The sequence below is a fragment of the Pantherophis guttatus genome, chromosome 2 (genome assembly GCF_059756535.1).
Source record: "Pantherophis guttatus breed Tessera chromosome 2, ASM5975653v1, whole genome shotgun sequence".
In the NCBI taxonomy this organism is placed as follows: Eukaryota; Metazoa; Chordata; class Lepidosauria; order Squamata; family Colubridae; genus Pantherophis; species Pantherophis guttatus.
This window is the reverse complement of record NC_142064.1, coordinates 184842553-184857701: the sequence shown is the minus strand read 5'-3', so window position 1 is coordinate 184857701 and position 15149 is coordinate 184842553. Positions and strand designations below refer to the sequence as shown.

Below are 15149 nucleotides of genomic sequence, written 5' to 3'. Positions count from 1 at the left end.
TTCTCAATTGTCATGAAAAGGCCACCAAGTGTCAAATCTTTCCCACGCCCTCCTGCAGTAAATTGTATTAATTTGCTCAGCGATTTTTCCCTCGTTCATTTGGTGGGAAAACCCCTAGATTGGTACCTTTAAGAAATGTTATTAGAGAATATAATGTACTGGTAGTATCCCTTATAGTGTGTGAAATGGCAGGCTGGGCACATAAAGCAGCTCAATTGCTACCTTGTTAGTGTCTCTCCAAGGTGTCTTCCACCCTGATGATTGCCAATTGGATTTTAGTCATAATATTGTTCTGGGCATATCTGTACAATATGTGAAAGAGTGCAAGGATGATTCTTCTGTCCACTGATACATTCAAGGGAGAGTTACCCATTTTGGGTATGCTAATATGTGCTGTTGTGTGTGCTAATATGTGTGGCCTACTAATGAAAACTACACTTCTGTAGCTTCGGGTTGCTTCAGCACATTCAATAAAATAGAGCAGAGCTATCTGCAAAATAATTTTATTAATACAACGCGAATTATCTCGAAAGATCGGCAAGTGCTGGGAGGTAGGCAGGACAATAAGCGGTGCAGAGTTCTACAGTTAGTTCTAGTAATGGACTACAACTCCCATTATCCTTATATCATTCCTCTATCTAAGGCGATGATGGCTGTCACAGTCTAACACAACTCTTTTAAATGTGGTGGGACTCGAGCTTTACAAGCCTATTTCTCTGCCTCCCTGCAGTCCCGAAGCTCTTCCCCCGCGCTGCATCATTGCAATCACCCCTCCCTTTTCTAGCCAGACCTGCTCCTACAATACCCAGCATCCCCGCGCCTCTCCCTGCCGCTGGGTTGTAAACGTAATAAACACGCGCCACGGTCGCCTTTTCCTTGACAAGCCTACGTGTCCCAACCTGCGGCGGGAAACCGTGATGCAGAATGCCTGCGACCGCCGAATGAACGGCGCCAACAGCTGCTGCCGTCCCCACTCGTGCTGTGGCCGCCGCCGCCGGCGCCGCCTTACCTCCTGCTGGGAGTAGAAGGGCAACGGCCGCGGTGGGGGTGGGGGTGGGATGGCGGAGCCCGGCGGGACATCCTCAGGCTCGGGCGGGGCTGGAGGGAATTCCTCGGGGCCGGGCGGGACCGACCCGGCTTCGCTGCCCCCCGGCGACGCGCAGCTCATCGCCCTCATCGTGGGCCAACTCAAGAGCCGCGGCCTCTTCGACGCTTTTCGCCGGGACTGCCTGGCCGACGTCGACACTAAGGTACCGCTGCTTCCATTGTAGGGACCTTAATAACCCCCTTCAATAATCCGATCCGGATTTGGTGGGGAAACGGGGACAAAAGAGCGCTCCAGTTGCCTCTGCCGGTAACAAAGGGCTCCTGTGTTTTTAGCTAGGCTCCTCTGTTGATTTGAATGTGGACATCTTTTCTCCTCCACATCTGGACTGATCGCTGCCCAGCCATGCTCTGTTTCCCAACTAGAACTAATCCAGATGGGTGCTTGTAAACGAACCATAAAATAACATTGTAAGCCCATTGGGAAGGTGAGCTTTTTGTCCTCTCATGGGGCCGCTCAGTGTTAAGTCACTAATGAGACTTAAAATAAGGGACATTGAGAACCAGTGTTCTGGATGTGAGAAATTACTGAACTTTGTATCATGTTAAGGAGCAAGAATATACGACATTAAATCCTAGGTATTAAATTATTATAATTTCTGTAGCCTGGCAGCATATAGGATCAGACGTCTTAGTGTTCTTTCTGTGCAAAGTAAATTTCAGTACAGAAATCACTGCCTCTATAATAAAGGACTGAAACTGCTAATTTTGTTGGTAAAAGTTACCACATTGTTAAACTACCTGTGCACGTTCTTGCTTCGCATTTATACTGTAATATGGATGGGGACGCGGTGGCTAAGACGCTGAGCTTGTCAATCAAAAGGTCGGCAGTTCAGCAGTTCAAATCCCTAGTCCCATGTAATGGGGGAGCTTCTGTTACTTATCCCAGCTTCTGCCAACCTAGCAGTTTGAAAGCACGTAAAAAATGCAAGTAGAAAAATTCCCACCTTTGGTGGGAAGGTAACGGTGTTCTGTGCACCTTTGGCATTTAGTCATGCCGGCCACATGACCACAGAGACGTCTTCAAACAGTGCTGGCTCTTCGGCTTTGAAACAGAGATGAGCACCACCCCCTAAAGTCGGGAACAACTAGCACATATGTGCGAGGGGAACCTTTACCTATGGATGGGGAAAGATAAAATTTTGTAAAGTTGTCCTCTTATTGTAAGCAGCCAAATAAGTTACTGTGTATTTAAAGCAACGCATAAGCCTTGGGTTCATAGTTATTTAATTAGATTAGTGAGTTAATTTGTATGTTGCCAAATCGAAACAGCTTCAAGGCAGCTACCAGAATATAGAAACATAGAAAATGGATGGCAGGAAAAGAGCCAATCCGTCGAATCTGCGCTTTGATTTTTTTATTTGTGTTTTTATTTATTTTTTTAATTTATTAATCTCATTTGATAATAGACCAGTATCCCAAGCATGTTTAAACTCAGTTACTGATTATTGGCCCACTACTTCCGCTGGAAGTTGGTTCTGAGATTCCTCTTCTCTTTCTGTGAAGGAATACTGTCTAACTCTAAACATCAGTTAGAGCAGCATAATAAAACATCTTGTTTATTGTCCAACAGCTTAAGGAACTTAATAAAACATATGCAAAAGAAATAGCCGACAAAATATCTAGAGTAACAACTAACATTTAAAATGTCCGTAATAATATCACTATCCAAGATAATTATAGAGGGCTTTCCCATTTTTACTGCTTTCTGGAAGACTTGCATTAGTAAATTATTAACTTATTATAGGTATAACTGTTGTTGTTTTGTATTATAGTTGCTCCTTAGCCACAGTGCTTAGTTTTGACCTTTTGAAAGAAGTTTAGCAAGAGATGATGTTTTTAACAGCACTTGCATGGGGAGAGTGCATGGGATATGATATTCTGCATTTAGTACTTCAATCTTTACGGGGTTAATATAACTGAATAAGAGTTGTATCCCTAAATAATACTGTCTAAAATCCCAAAGAGAGAGATGGACCAATGATTTAACTTATATAACACAGCAGACTAATATATCTGAACTGGAACATTTTAGTTTCAAAGACCCTCGTTAAGCCTAAAACATTTAGTCAGATGAATGTAATCAATAGGACATTGTTAAAGAATCTACTTTAAATCCTTGCACTGGCTGCGTATACACTACATGATCCCCATTACAAGCTCCTTATTTTCCCTTCTGAGCCATTCCAATAGTAGTTGTATTTATGACCATTTGAAGGCCTTCTGCTCTTTCAGAATCTATTTTGTCTTGTGAAAGCTTTCACTTTTAAGAATTTAGACAATATTTCCTGTCAAGTCCTGATCAGCTGTGATCTTGGTCAAAACCCAGTTTAGGAAGGCTATGTATGTTTGCTGAAAGTTAATATACATAACAAAATACATCAACACAAATAAGCAATACATATTTTATTAAAACTGTACTGATTAGTAAAACAAAAACATATTGAGATTTTAGTTATGGTCAGATGACAAAACATGAAGATAATGCACATTAGGACATCTCATTCAATGCCCAGATCATGAGAATCTAAAAAAGGAGACCAGATATACCCAACAATAGCCCAACCAAATATATGCCTTAAATATATTAGTATTATGCATGACTGTAGAACATGTATTAGTCAGAGCACATGACTGTGATATGGCAATGTTTGTGATCAATTTAAATAAAAGATTGGGTTACCCTAAACATCCATTGAAAAATGATTCTTCTTTCTGATAAACAAATTGTCCTAAATGTATTGTCCTAAAGAAAGCACTAGGTTTAATGTCCTATGTCAGTGACTCCCAATGTGTTTTAAGAAGGAAGAAAGACAGAAGCATAAGTATATTCTAAGGATCTAAATTAGCAGAAAGGATTAGTAAAGAATTAAAGGCGATAAGGAATGAAATTTAAATATTATATAAGTTGGATAGCATATACATTAGTGTGTATATTTGATAAAATCCATGTACAATTAATAAAATTTAACAGATTATCAGAGATTGTAAAAAAACTGGAGGAAATTACATGACAGTATTAGTCCCCGATATAATAGGATATGCTTGGGGTTTAAAGCCTTCACCACAAAGGTCTCATCTCAATGCCACCACAGATGGCATTGACATAAGACCTTTGTACATTTACTGTCACACGTCTTAGCTACCAACTATGGGAAATGAAAGGAAAAGATAAACAAAATAGCCCAAAAGAGTGTGGAAAGTTGATGTAAGCCAAGCTAGTAAAAAGAAAAGATCATAGCCGCCTAGATAAGCAAAGGTAAAGCATTGAGCAGAAGAAGAATAAAATACCTATGAAAGATAGAAGGATTTAATGTAAGCTAAGAGATCAAATACAAGGTCACAAAATTGTTTCATACTGACCCAGTAATACCTAATGATTGAATATATATTGTATCATGAGGCTAAAAATCAAGGCAAACAGAAGAATGTAACCTTTATCAAAAAAGATAATTCGGTCTCTAAAACCTTCTAACAACGCAATCTCTAGTCTTGTGATGAACAGTATACAACTTTTTATTACCGTATTTTTTGGACTATAAAATGCACCGGAGTATAAGATGCACCAAGATTTCGAAGAGGTAAACAAGAAAAAAAGTTTTTGCCCTCCCCAGCCCCCAGGAGCACTCTGCAAGCCTCCCAAACCCTCTGCGCATTCTGTTTTTGTGAAAAACGGAATGTGCAGAGGCTTTGGGATGCCTGCAGAGTGCTCTTGGGTACTGGGGAGGCCAAAAACGGTCATGTGTTTGGCTTCCCAACCTCCCCACATGTCGCGTTTTTGCCCTCCCCAGCCCCCCAGGAGCACTCTGCAGGCCTCCCAAAGCCTCTGCGTGCCCCATTTTTGGCCTCCCAAACCCCCTGCATGTCATGTTTTTGCCCTCCCCAGCCCCCCAGGAGCACTCTGCAGGCCTCCCAAAGCCTCTGCGTGCCCCATTTTTGGCCTCCCAAACCCCCTGCATGTCATGTTTTTGCCCTCCCCAGCTCCCAAGAGCATTCTGCAGGCATCCCAAAGCCTATGTGCACCCCTTTTTGCGAAAAATGGGACTGTTTTTGGTGAAATCAGGACATGCGGGGGGGTTTCGGGAGGCCAAAAATGGCTGTATTCGGTGTATAAGATACACCAACATTTCCACCCTCTTTTTGGGAGGGGGGGGAGTGTGTCTTATACTCCCAGAAAGTATGGTATATATTCTATTTCTAGTATAGATAATACTGTCTCCAATTTCTGCTACAAATTTTATTCCCCTCATGGAGTTGAGTCTGCTTTCCTTGAACTACATTTTGTAAACACACTAATAACACAAATAATGATTGTAATATTTTCTGAACTCCAGATGCAGCCAAATAGCAAAATATAATTGATAAAACTGTAAAATAAATATTCACCACCTTGTCATTAAACGGCTACTCTTTCAGGGTCAAACTATAGAAAGTTTATAATCATAAGCTTTAACTCTTTTAATTTATGTTCTCTTCTATCAGCATTATGTAAAAGTTAGAAGATTAGAAGATGCTCAACATTTGTTAAATCGTCTTATGTACTAAAGTTTGTTTATATTCTTGAAACTAATCAGGTATTTTTAAATATAAAAACATTGTAATACTTTTATAAAATGAATATTAGAACATATGATTCAAAACTAAATCTTTTAAATTCTGGGCAGGCATGCTGGCTGGCAATGATAGAAGCTGGAATCCAGCCATATCTAGAATTTGCATCCCTGCTTTAAAGTTCTTTTGATATATAATTTTCAGAAAGCAATACTGTATACTTTATTTTCCTCTACATGTATCCTTTCTTTCTCTAATAAGCTATGCATAACTATTTCTACTTTAAAATGAACACTTTGCTAATAACATTTTATCTAAAGAAGCTTCACTGTTCTACTATTTCTTCTTGTCAAATGGCCAGCTTTGCTGTCATTCTTCTACTTATTATAGACGGATCCTTTGAATTTTATCAGGAATATATGGGGAGCCTTTACCAGAAATCCTACTTGACAAGAATTTATGTAAATCAATACAGAAGTACTATATCAGGGAAAAAGATGCTTCAGAGCACATGAAGGCATGAGTTTAACACCCAACTGCAACCGCTGTCGGCTATCTTCTGCCATGAAAAAAGTTTGTTTTAAGAACAGAAACTGACAGGGCTACCTTAGAAGCCTTACATGCTATGAAGTATCTTTTTTCCTTCAGAGCTAAAGCACTGCATCATCTTATTTGAAGAATATTCTTTGTGTGTGCTGTTCCAAAAGAATGGATGAAAAGCATGCTTGTGCCTTAGGACATATTCCTGTATGCTTCCATGCTTTTCCCCTGCTTGTTTCATTTTCTTGTGTTTCAGTTTGCTGTTAGGCTTTATTTTGTTTTTCTTTTAGAATTGCTTGTCAAAAGTTTGACCAGGATAAATCTTTATCCCCAAGGAGGGCTTTATAAGTAACCCATCAAGTTTGTTGTATTCATTATGCAATTTTGTTTAGCCAGCTTATCAGAATTTGAGACAGAAAGTGGACAACTTTGTATCTACCCACCTGGATAAGCAAGAATGGAACCCAGCAATGAACAAAAACCAACTGCGGAATGGGCTCAGACAAAGTGTGATTCAGTAAGTAGAAGGTACTAAATATAAAAATTGTTGAAGATAAATAAGCCCTTATATTTTGATAAGAATTAGAAGAAGGTTTCCTGGTAGTTTGTAGACCTTCATCTATATATGTTTTACCTATTGAGGTGTTACTTAGACCTCTTTGCAGTCTGACAGATAAGCTGTGTGGACATTTTGATGGGGTGCAGCTATTTGTGCAACCAAATGGACATGGGTTTGCTGCCCTGTAAACTTCTTTAAAAAGACCTGCCTTTTCGTAGGTTCATGCTGTAGTATCAAAAAAACAGCATGTTTCAGATAAGGAGAGATGACAGTTTATATGGAAATCCCCATATATTTGGTTGAATTTTCAGAGAGAGCCTGAACATACAGTATATGCAATATATTATATAAATGTAATATGATGGGACATCTGAGCATTCTTACAGGACTCGTGTTTCTAGAGCAAGTGGCCACATAATGGAGGATTACAAGCAATCCTTCTTTTGAGGAGAAAACAGCATATTGATAATTTGCAGTATTTTAAATCTCCTCCTCTTTTATCATCTCCAATCCCAGAAAAGACTCAATACTTCTATCAGCTTAAAATTGTACAGTGTACTTTTGTCCAGCAGAGTGCAGTGGTAACATACTTTTTGTACAGTTTCCTGAGTAGTTATTGCACTTAATCAGTTCACACAACGCAGCATGTGTTCTTTGTAAATATATAGAGAATATCCACTAGTTTAATTATATCCTGTGATTTAAGTAAAATTAGATTTTGAATGCCTTCTATAACTTTTTAATATTGTAAATTATTCAGGAGAAATTATTGGAACGCATCTTCTGTTTGAAGCATGCAGTGAAGAGGAAATAATGAATTACAATTTGTTGCCATACATGTGCTAAAAATGTATATGTACTTAGTAGCAGATATTTAAAAACATAGCCAAGAAAAAAAAAAACAGAATAAGAAAAACTGAAATAAAGTAGAAAAGAAATATAAAAGCTATACAAAACTGAATAAAAATTCAAAGTAATATAAGATTAGTATTGCATATTAAGATTTGTATCAGTTTAAGACTTTAAAACCATTATGGAATGAAGCCATTGTTCATTAATTTAAAAAGTGATCAGTGTAATATGAATAATAAGAAATAACTATTAACTGAAACATTCAATATAAAAATTGTATATTTATCAAGCTAAAATTAATATAAAGACCTATGTTAAGAAAAACCTAAACTTCAGATGTAGTTCATATCCATATGTAGAATTATAATGCACAAATGTTTTTTGAGATAAATTACGTTATGTATCAAACTTATTTTTCAAATATAAGATTATTTTTAACAAGATGAATACTCCCATAGCTTAATTTGCCATTCTTCTAAAGAGGGACTTATATGTGATCTCTACTAAAAGGCATAAAAAATCTGGGCAGCTGTTGCCATTTAAAAAGCCAACTTAGTGTATTTTGTAAGATAGAAGTTTGGTAATGTTCAGTGAAAACAGTTGTCAGAAAAGAGAATTCAGCCTTTAAAGCTGTTTCATTCTGTAATATATCATCTTTCAAAATTTTGAGCTTTACAACAGTGCCACCAGATAGAAAAATATTATTTGACCTATGTTGCATTTCCAGCAATTTTTAGAAAATGTGTCTATCTTGGCAATATTCACTGGAGTAATATACCAGTGGTAAAACTTATTGTGTTAGTTTTCTCTATGTGTAACATTCATTTGTCTTCCATTTAACAGCCATCCTATTGTTGCATAGCAGTTATATAATTTAAATTCTATATTCATTTAATCATATCATCTTCCATTTGTTCAGTTCAGTTTCTAAGTCATATTTCAATAACATCTTCTAAATGAGTCCAACAGATGGTCTGAAATAGGTTTTTCACATATTGTCATAACTCTAACCATTTGCCTTGTTTCTATAATTGCTTTTGAATTATGTTGCTTATTTAGAGGTATTGGAAATAATAAAGTGAATCTGACCATTTAGAAGAAATAATTTTGAAAGATTTAATCTTTGGTTTTTATAAGAATTGTCTTGCAGCCTATAAAATTACTACACTTACCAAATTTTCATTTTCTTGGAATTTAACATTGAAACAAAGAAGAATAAATCTGACCTGATTCTTTTTCTGTGTTTAGATATGCTAAAACATAAGTGCCATAATAATGTTTGGTGAAGTTCAAAATGGCACTGATAAAGGCCTGTTTTAAATTCTAACATCCAGACACTCAAAAGTGAAGGACTTAAGGCTCTAACTGGCAATTTTAAAAAATATTTTTTTATTCATTTATATCTAAATGCCTATGAAGATTCTCAGTCATCTAGGTCATGGTTGTCCCAGAGGTGCTTTTTCAAAAGGCAACTGGACTTTCTTTGTTTTGCTGTTGAAGATGTTTTGCTTCTCATCCAAGAAGCTTCTTCAGTTCCCACCTTTATTTTACTTATTTATATCCCACCTTTAATATTTTATAAACTGAAGATAACAAATTACCTGGCCATAGACAATATAGCGTTTGTGGTTAATGTTATTTATTCATATAATGCTGTTTCAGTCACAAAATGATAACAACTTCAGTTATGCTCTGACTGAAAGTCTGTGTAACCAAAAACAGTCATAAAATATATCCTCTGTGAAATAGATTGAAAGCCGTATAATACATGCTGCTGAAATTTCTTTTAAAAAAAAATGAAGGGGAAGTGCCACCTCAAACATGTCATCTAATCCCTTTGGAACACCATAATTGGTGAGACCGACATTGGCCCTATTTAAATGAGCCCTTAAAACCTGGGCCCTTGGTTACAGTAATCAATGTTTAACTGTCATTGATTTTTCTGGACATTCTTCTTTTGGTGAGGTAATTCTTTGTTTTTACTCTTTTGTTTTTTACTGTATATTTTGTATGTTGCCCAGAGACATTGGGGCTGTTTATAAATTCAATTGAAAAATTAACAAATGTGGAAGTGATCAGATTAGCTTTCTCTAGGAAAAAGGCAGCACACTAACTGAAAATCATCTCTAGTGGCAACAGTGAGAAGATCTTAAATTCACAAAGTAAGATAAAGCTGTTACCAGCTGTTTAATGTGACAGAAAGAACATGTTAAACCCATGACTGGAAAATAGTTTTATCTATCGACATATTTAATGTTAATTTAATGTTGGCGTGAATTAAATGGACATTAATTTTGCCCTAGCTTCATGTGCTATATTTTCAAATACAGCGCCCATTGAACCCACCTTGCAGTATAGCAAGTCCTCCAGGCCTCATTTGTATGAAATAAGATGTGGGTGTTTTGTATAAATAGAGCAGGAGCACACACTGAGTTCAAAATATAGTTTGGTTTAGTTTATTAACTGTTGTACAGCTTAATCAGGGTAGGGCAAAGAATACAAAGCATTTCTCTTGATTTCTTTCTGGACAGAAAGACAATATAAACAGATCTACAAATCGTTTGCAACACCAATCAATACTAGTTACCACGAATTTATTCCAAGATGCATTTTGCAAGCCATCTTTATGATGTAGATATAGTCAGTTTGGGAAATCAAGGAATTTTTAATCTGAGGCAAACCTTTTTGATATAATAGAATAAATGCTAAGGAGAAAACAGCATCTGTGTCACTAATTCTTAGCTTTGCTTGTTCTATGATTGTGGATATCCTTTTTCTTGTTTCTTGGGACAAATTATGCACCACATAATCCCCTCCTTTTTCATTTAATAAGTTTGCCTTAGAAATAAGATAAATATAATGCCTGTGTTAATCTTGTGGATACTCAGAGCACCTAGTGATGGTTTCTAGGTATAATTCTGCTACTACAGAAAGCTTGCCCACTATAATAGCAATATTGCAGCCTTTATCTGCACTGCATAGAGCTACTATTGCAGTACAAGGCACGACTCAACAAGTAGGAGGTAGAAAAGCATTTGAGCAGATCAGAGTTCATGCCAGATTAGACCTGCCCTTCTGAAAGGCTGAGTGTCAAAGAATACTGATCTTCTTAAGTGCCCACATAGCCTCAAAATAGTAGGTACTGTTAGTTTTCTGTCCAGGAGGTAGGGTCACATTAGGTTTGCAGTTGCATTCCCAAATGCTCTTCAGTGTCTCTGTTTTTGCTTCTTGGCTTTTTGCAGACATGACTTAACCCAACCAGACAGCTGATTCCCTGCTCTCTTTATCCAGCACAGCCTTGAAGCAATGTCACTTCTTGGGTTTTGACACACTGTTCTCAAAAAAGCTCTTTGTCATGTGTTGCAAGTGTTTGTTTTTGTCTTGTGAAAAAAGTTCCCATATGTCTAGACGTGGCAGAGGTCAGAGCAATTGACAGTGGTAGAAGGCCACCTTTCTCCTCTTCTCTTGTACCAGCCAAAAAGGTCACTTCCCTCACCCACCTATCCTTACCAATGGATGTGCTTTTCCCCCCTCTGCTTTGTGTGAAGGCAGGTTTTTATTTGTTCTTATTTGCATCCCACAAGCACCCTAACGCAACTTCTGGCCACGATACTTTTTAAGTGGTTGGGCGACCACGTATCTGTTGTCCATTTTGCAAGCACTCTCGAAAGTGCAGGCTCAGAGCCATCTGGGGTTTCTTTACAAAAGGTGGGGTGCTTCTCCCATGTAAATGCTACCAAGAATGCTGTCATTCTTACCACTCTAAGGCTAATTGCAGTTGACATGATGGCTCCAGAGAGCTCTAGGTGGGGGCTGCAGGGAAGATCTTTGACAGAAGCTGAATGGCTCTTTTGTCTCTGCCCCAGGTCAGGGATGCTGGAAGCTGGAGTAGACAGAATTATTTCTCAGGTGGTGGATCCAAAACTTAACCACATCTTCAGGCCACAGATAGAGAAGGCAATTCATGATTTCCTGGCTGCACAGAAGAAAGAGGACTTGGTGCCAGCTCCTCCTCCTCCCCCAGAGCCTGAGAGTCAGAATCCTTCTCCACCCCAAGATACCTCGTAAGGTCTGGTATTGCTTCATGTCTTTCTTTGCACACATTTGTAATCCTTTTGTGAGCCACCCGTATAAATTAAATAGCCAAAAGACAGTGCCAAAATTACTACAAAAATAAGAACAAGCTGTGACTTTGAAGTCTATAATATTTGTCATTAAAAGACTGCAGTATTGTACTTGGTCCTGTCTGTTAGTAATAGTACATTTTTTACCAGGCAAGGCAGCAATTTGGTTATTGAGTAGCTACTCAAAGATACAGGAAGGACTGCAGCTCAAATTATCCTTGAGTTAAAGGCTTAATTATTAAGACTCCATTAATCTTGAAAAAACAAAACAGACCAGTCATTAAATATGTGAAGAACGACATAGATTCATGTATAGAGTGCTGTTTCAGCTGAGCCTGAATTATCTTAACTAACCGATTTGGGTAACTTACACAATTGATTAGGAGTCAACAGCTATCTCTCAGGTAGCTCTCATCTTGTAGGACATAGGTTTTGCAGAGTCCAGATAGAGCATCCCAATGTTGGTAAATACTAACCATTTCTGTTAGATGCTCCATATAACACAACTCGCTATTCTGAATCAAAAATTAATGGCAGTGAATTTGAATGTGCATTGCTTTGTTATCATGAAGTTAGAGATTTAGGGAACCTCTTTTAGAACTTAGAGAACCAGATCTACACTGAGCTCCAACTTGCTCAAACACAGGAATAGGAAATTTGCCTTTTGGTTTTCTTCACCAGAATCATGAGTTGCTACCCTATAGGCTGCATCATAGAGAAAATCCGGTCTCTACTGCAGAGGGTTTTCTCTGTCTTCACACGTGGTATGCATATAAAGTTTAGTGTGGTATTAAGGACATGCCCCTCTCCTTATTTAGACATACAACAAAAATAGATTCTCTTTTAAAGCTACGCCTCAAGCCATTGGAAACCACAAGGTCTTGTTGCTTCTAGGATTCTTTTAAAGGTAAGTCAGATGGCGAAGAAACTCCACTTTTTAGTGTATAAAATAACTGTATTTTAGTCATTTGTCAAGAGAAAATACAGTTGCCAAATCCTGATAGAACATTGAGAGCACACTCCTTAATCTTTGTTCCGTTATCACAGCATATTAGCACATCAATCTTACCATTGATAAACCGAATAATCAGGTTTATGCTGAATTTAGAGCCTTTCTGTTTGGCTATTAATTAAGTTGAAGTAGCAGCTGGCTTAATGACAGTATAGCAAAACTGATTTTTATCTTTTCCTTTTGCAGTGCGTTTCTGGATTTAAGGTGGCTACAGTTTCAAAACCCAGGCTGACAATTTGGCAACGGGCTACATATCTGCAGGAATACAGATTGTCAGCTATTATCAACTGCGATTGAGGAACAGGGTTGGCAAAAGTCACCAGTGCTTTCTGTTTGGAATGGAGGGATCAACTAGATGTGGAAGAGTATTGCTATTTGCTGAAGTAGCATCTGTTTTGCTATTTCTGTGTTTGGGGAATGGCATCTTTTTAAGGAGCCACAGTAGGGGAAAGGGTTTCGGGTGTGATGTTAGTGGATTTGGTGGTATCGGGAAATGTAGCAATAGGAAAGGGTACATTTTTCAGTATGCTTGGTCTCCTTAGAGGCCGCTGTGTCAGAATTACCCAGAAGGCTAGGTAATTGAGCAGTGAGCATGCAAGTATAAAGCAGTTCAATTTACTAGAAAATGATTCTTGGGTCTAGATCATTATTGAATTTAAGTAATACCTCACTTGCAGTGCCTATCCAAGTCTCTTTCAACCACAAGAATTTTTCATAATTGGCTTTTTACCAGTGTCCAAAGCAAAGTCTGTGCCAGATTTCTGGGGGTGATGTCTTTTATACCTTGATGCTCAGTTCCCTTACAGTCTGATCAAAGAAATTGGCATGGAACAAGAAATGGCTTCTTCTGGGGGCTTTGCAGTAGGAGACCGTTGTCTCGTTTGTGACATTCTTCAGGTGCCTGTTCAAAGCTGCTTAGAGAGCCTCAAAAACTCTCTGATGGACATTTGTGTGCAAATATTTGGCAAGCAAATATCTGAACACTTTTAATAATAAAATGTTAGAAAAAATCTCAGTTGTGGAAGTGTTTTTATATATGGATATCTATTCCATCACATTGAACTGATGTATCTGCTCAGTGGTATTTGTTGTCCATTTCAAAGGATTTGTTGGAATTTGAAAGGCTTCGGGGATTGAATGTTCTGATCATATTTGCTTCCATAAGTCTCTTAACGCTAGTTAAATAAACTAGTTTAATACAATACCAGGCCAATATGTTAGGGACTTTTGTATTGTTCTTACTCTACAATAAGTATTTGTAATGTTTTATTTCACTTTCCATATTAGTGAAGCACAAGGAGATGTAGAGAAGCCATCAAGCTCTCAACAGTGGTGGAGTCTTTTTAGGGACACTGGATTTAACCTCTTTCAAATCGCTTTTGGAAATTAACTATTTAAGTATCTTAAGACTAATAGGGAACTTCAAAATGACAAGTTAGCAAAATCATCTGGTGTGCTTACCTTCATTGCAGAATAAAAGAAAAATTAACTATAAATCTTAAGATTTAAAGAATTTAAAATAAACAACAAGATGCTAAATAAGAATTTAACTCAAAGTTATAAATGAATTAAGAGACCACACAAATTTGGAATACTAATGGTTTTGTTATAAGATTTTGGAAATAATTATATATAAATAGACAACACCTTTGTGGGAACCAAATTGTTTTAAAGTCATGATAGAAATTTGACACTGTGTGATTTCAGAAATTGGACACTAGAGGGGACTAAAGATTCCAGATAGAAAAGGAAAAAGAGGGAAAAACAAAAGCCTGCCTTTTCTTTTAGATCAGTATCAGTACTGTTTTTATGGTTTCTGTTTATTTAATTTTTATTTTATATCCCTTCATTGCTAGTCTTTTGGAAATTCTGCAGTGACTGACTCTAAAATTGTCATTTTTAGCTTCCTGAAAGCTGTCTGAAATGTATTTGGAAGTTTATTGTGAGTGCTATCCTGATGCCTTTCTGTTGTGGGGTCCTTAGTGCTCTCTGAGCTTGGCTGTTTTCTTGCAGATGTTTCATTGCCAAACTAATTAACATCATCGTGCTAGGGGGAAGTGGGATTTGCTCTTATTTTTATATATTAGTGGCTTAGCCTATCAGTGTTGTTGGGAGTGTCTTGGTGATTCCTTGATTAAGCTGTTGTATACTGTAAACCTGTTTGTCTGAGTTGGTAGTTCCTTGATTGAGGTATTGTTTAGAATAATAAAGAATGAAGAATGGTCTTGTCTTCTGATATGTGTGTATGTATCATATATATCAGAAGACAACAAGACCATTTTTATAGGCATTTGAGGCAGCATATATAGCATTTCCTGCTCATAGTTAGTATTTATGAATCCCAAAAGGAATGTGCAGATGCTAACTAGAGCTTAAAAAGCATTGAAGATTTGTCTCAGTTTGAGAT

The 15149-nt window shown here is 37.5% G+C and overlaps 1 protein-coding gene across 1 annotated transcript; it reads left to right on the top strand.

Annotated features, from left to right (window-relative positions):
• Positions 1–767: 767 nt before the first annotated feature.
• Positions 768–13368, top strand: BOD1 (biorientation of chromosomes in cell division 1). The gene is made up of 4 exons (XM_034405414.3): positions 768–1250; positions 6588–6712; positions 11473–11675; positions 12929–13368. Exons 1-3 carry the CDS (start codon positions 1059–1061, stop codon positions 11672–11674), a joined length of 519 nt encoding a protein of 172 aa, XP_034261305.1. The 5' UTR covers positions 768–1058; the 3' UTR covers position 11675; positions 12929–13368.
• Positions 13369–15149: the final 1781 nt, after the last annotated feature.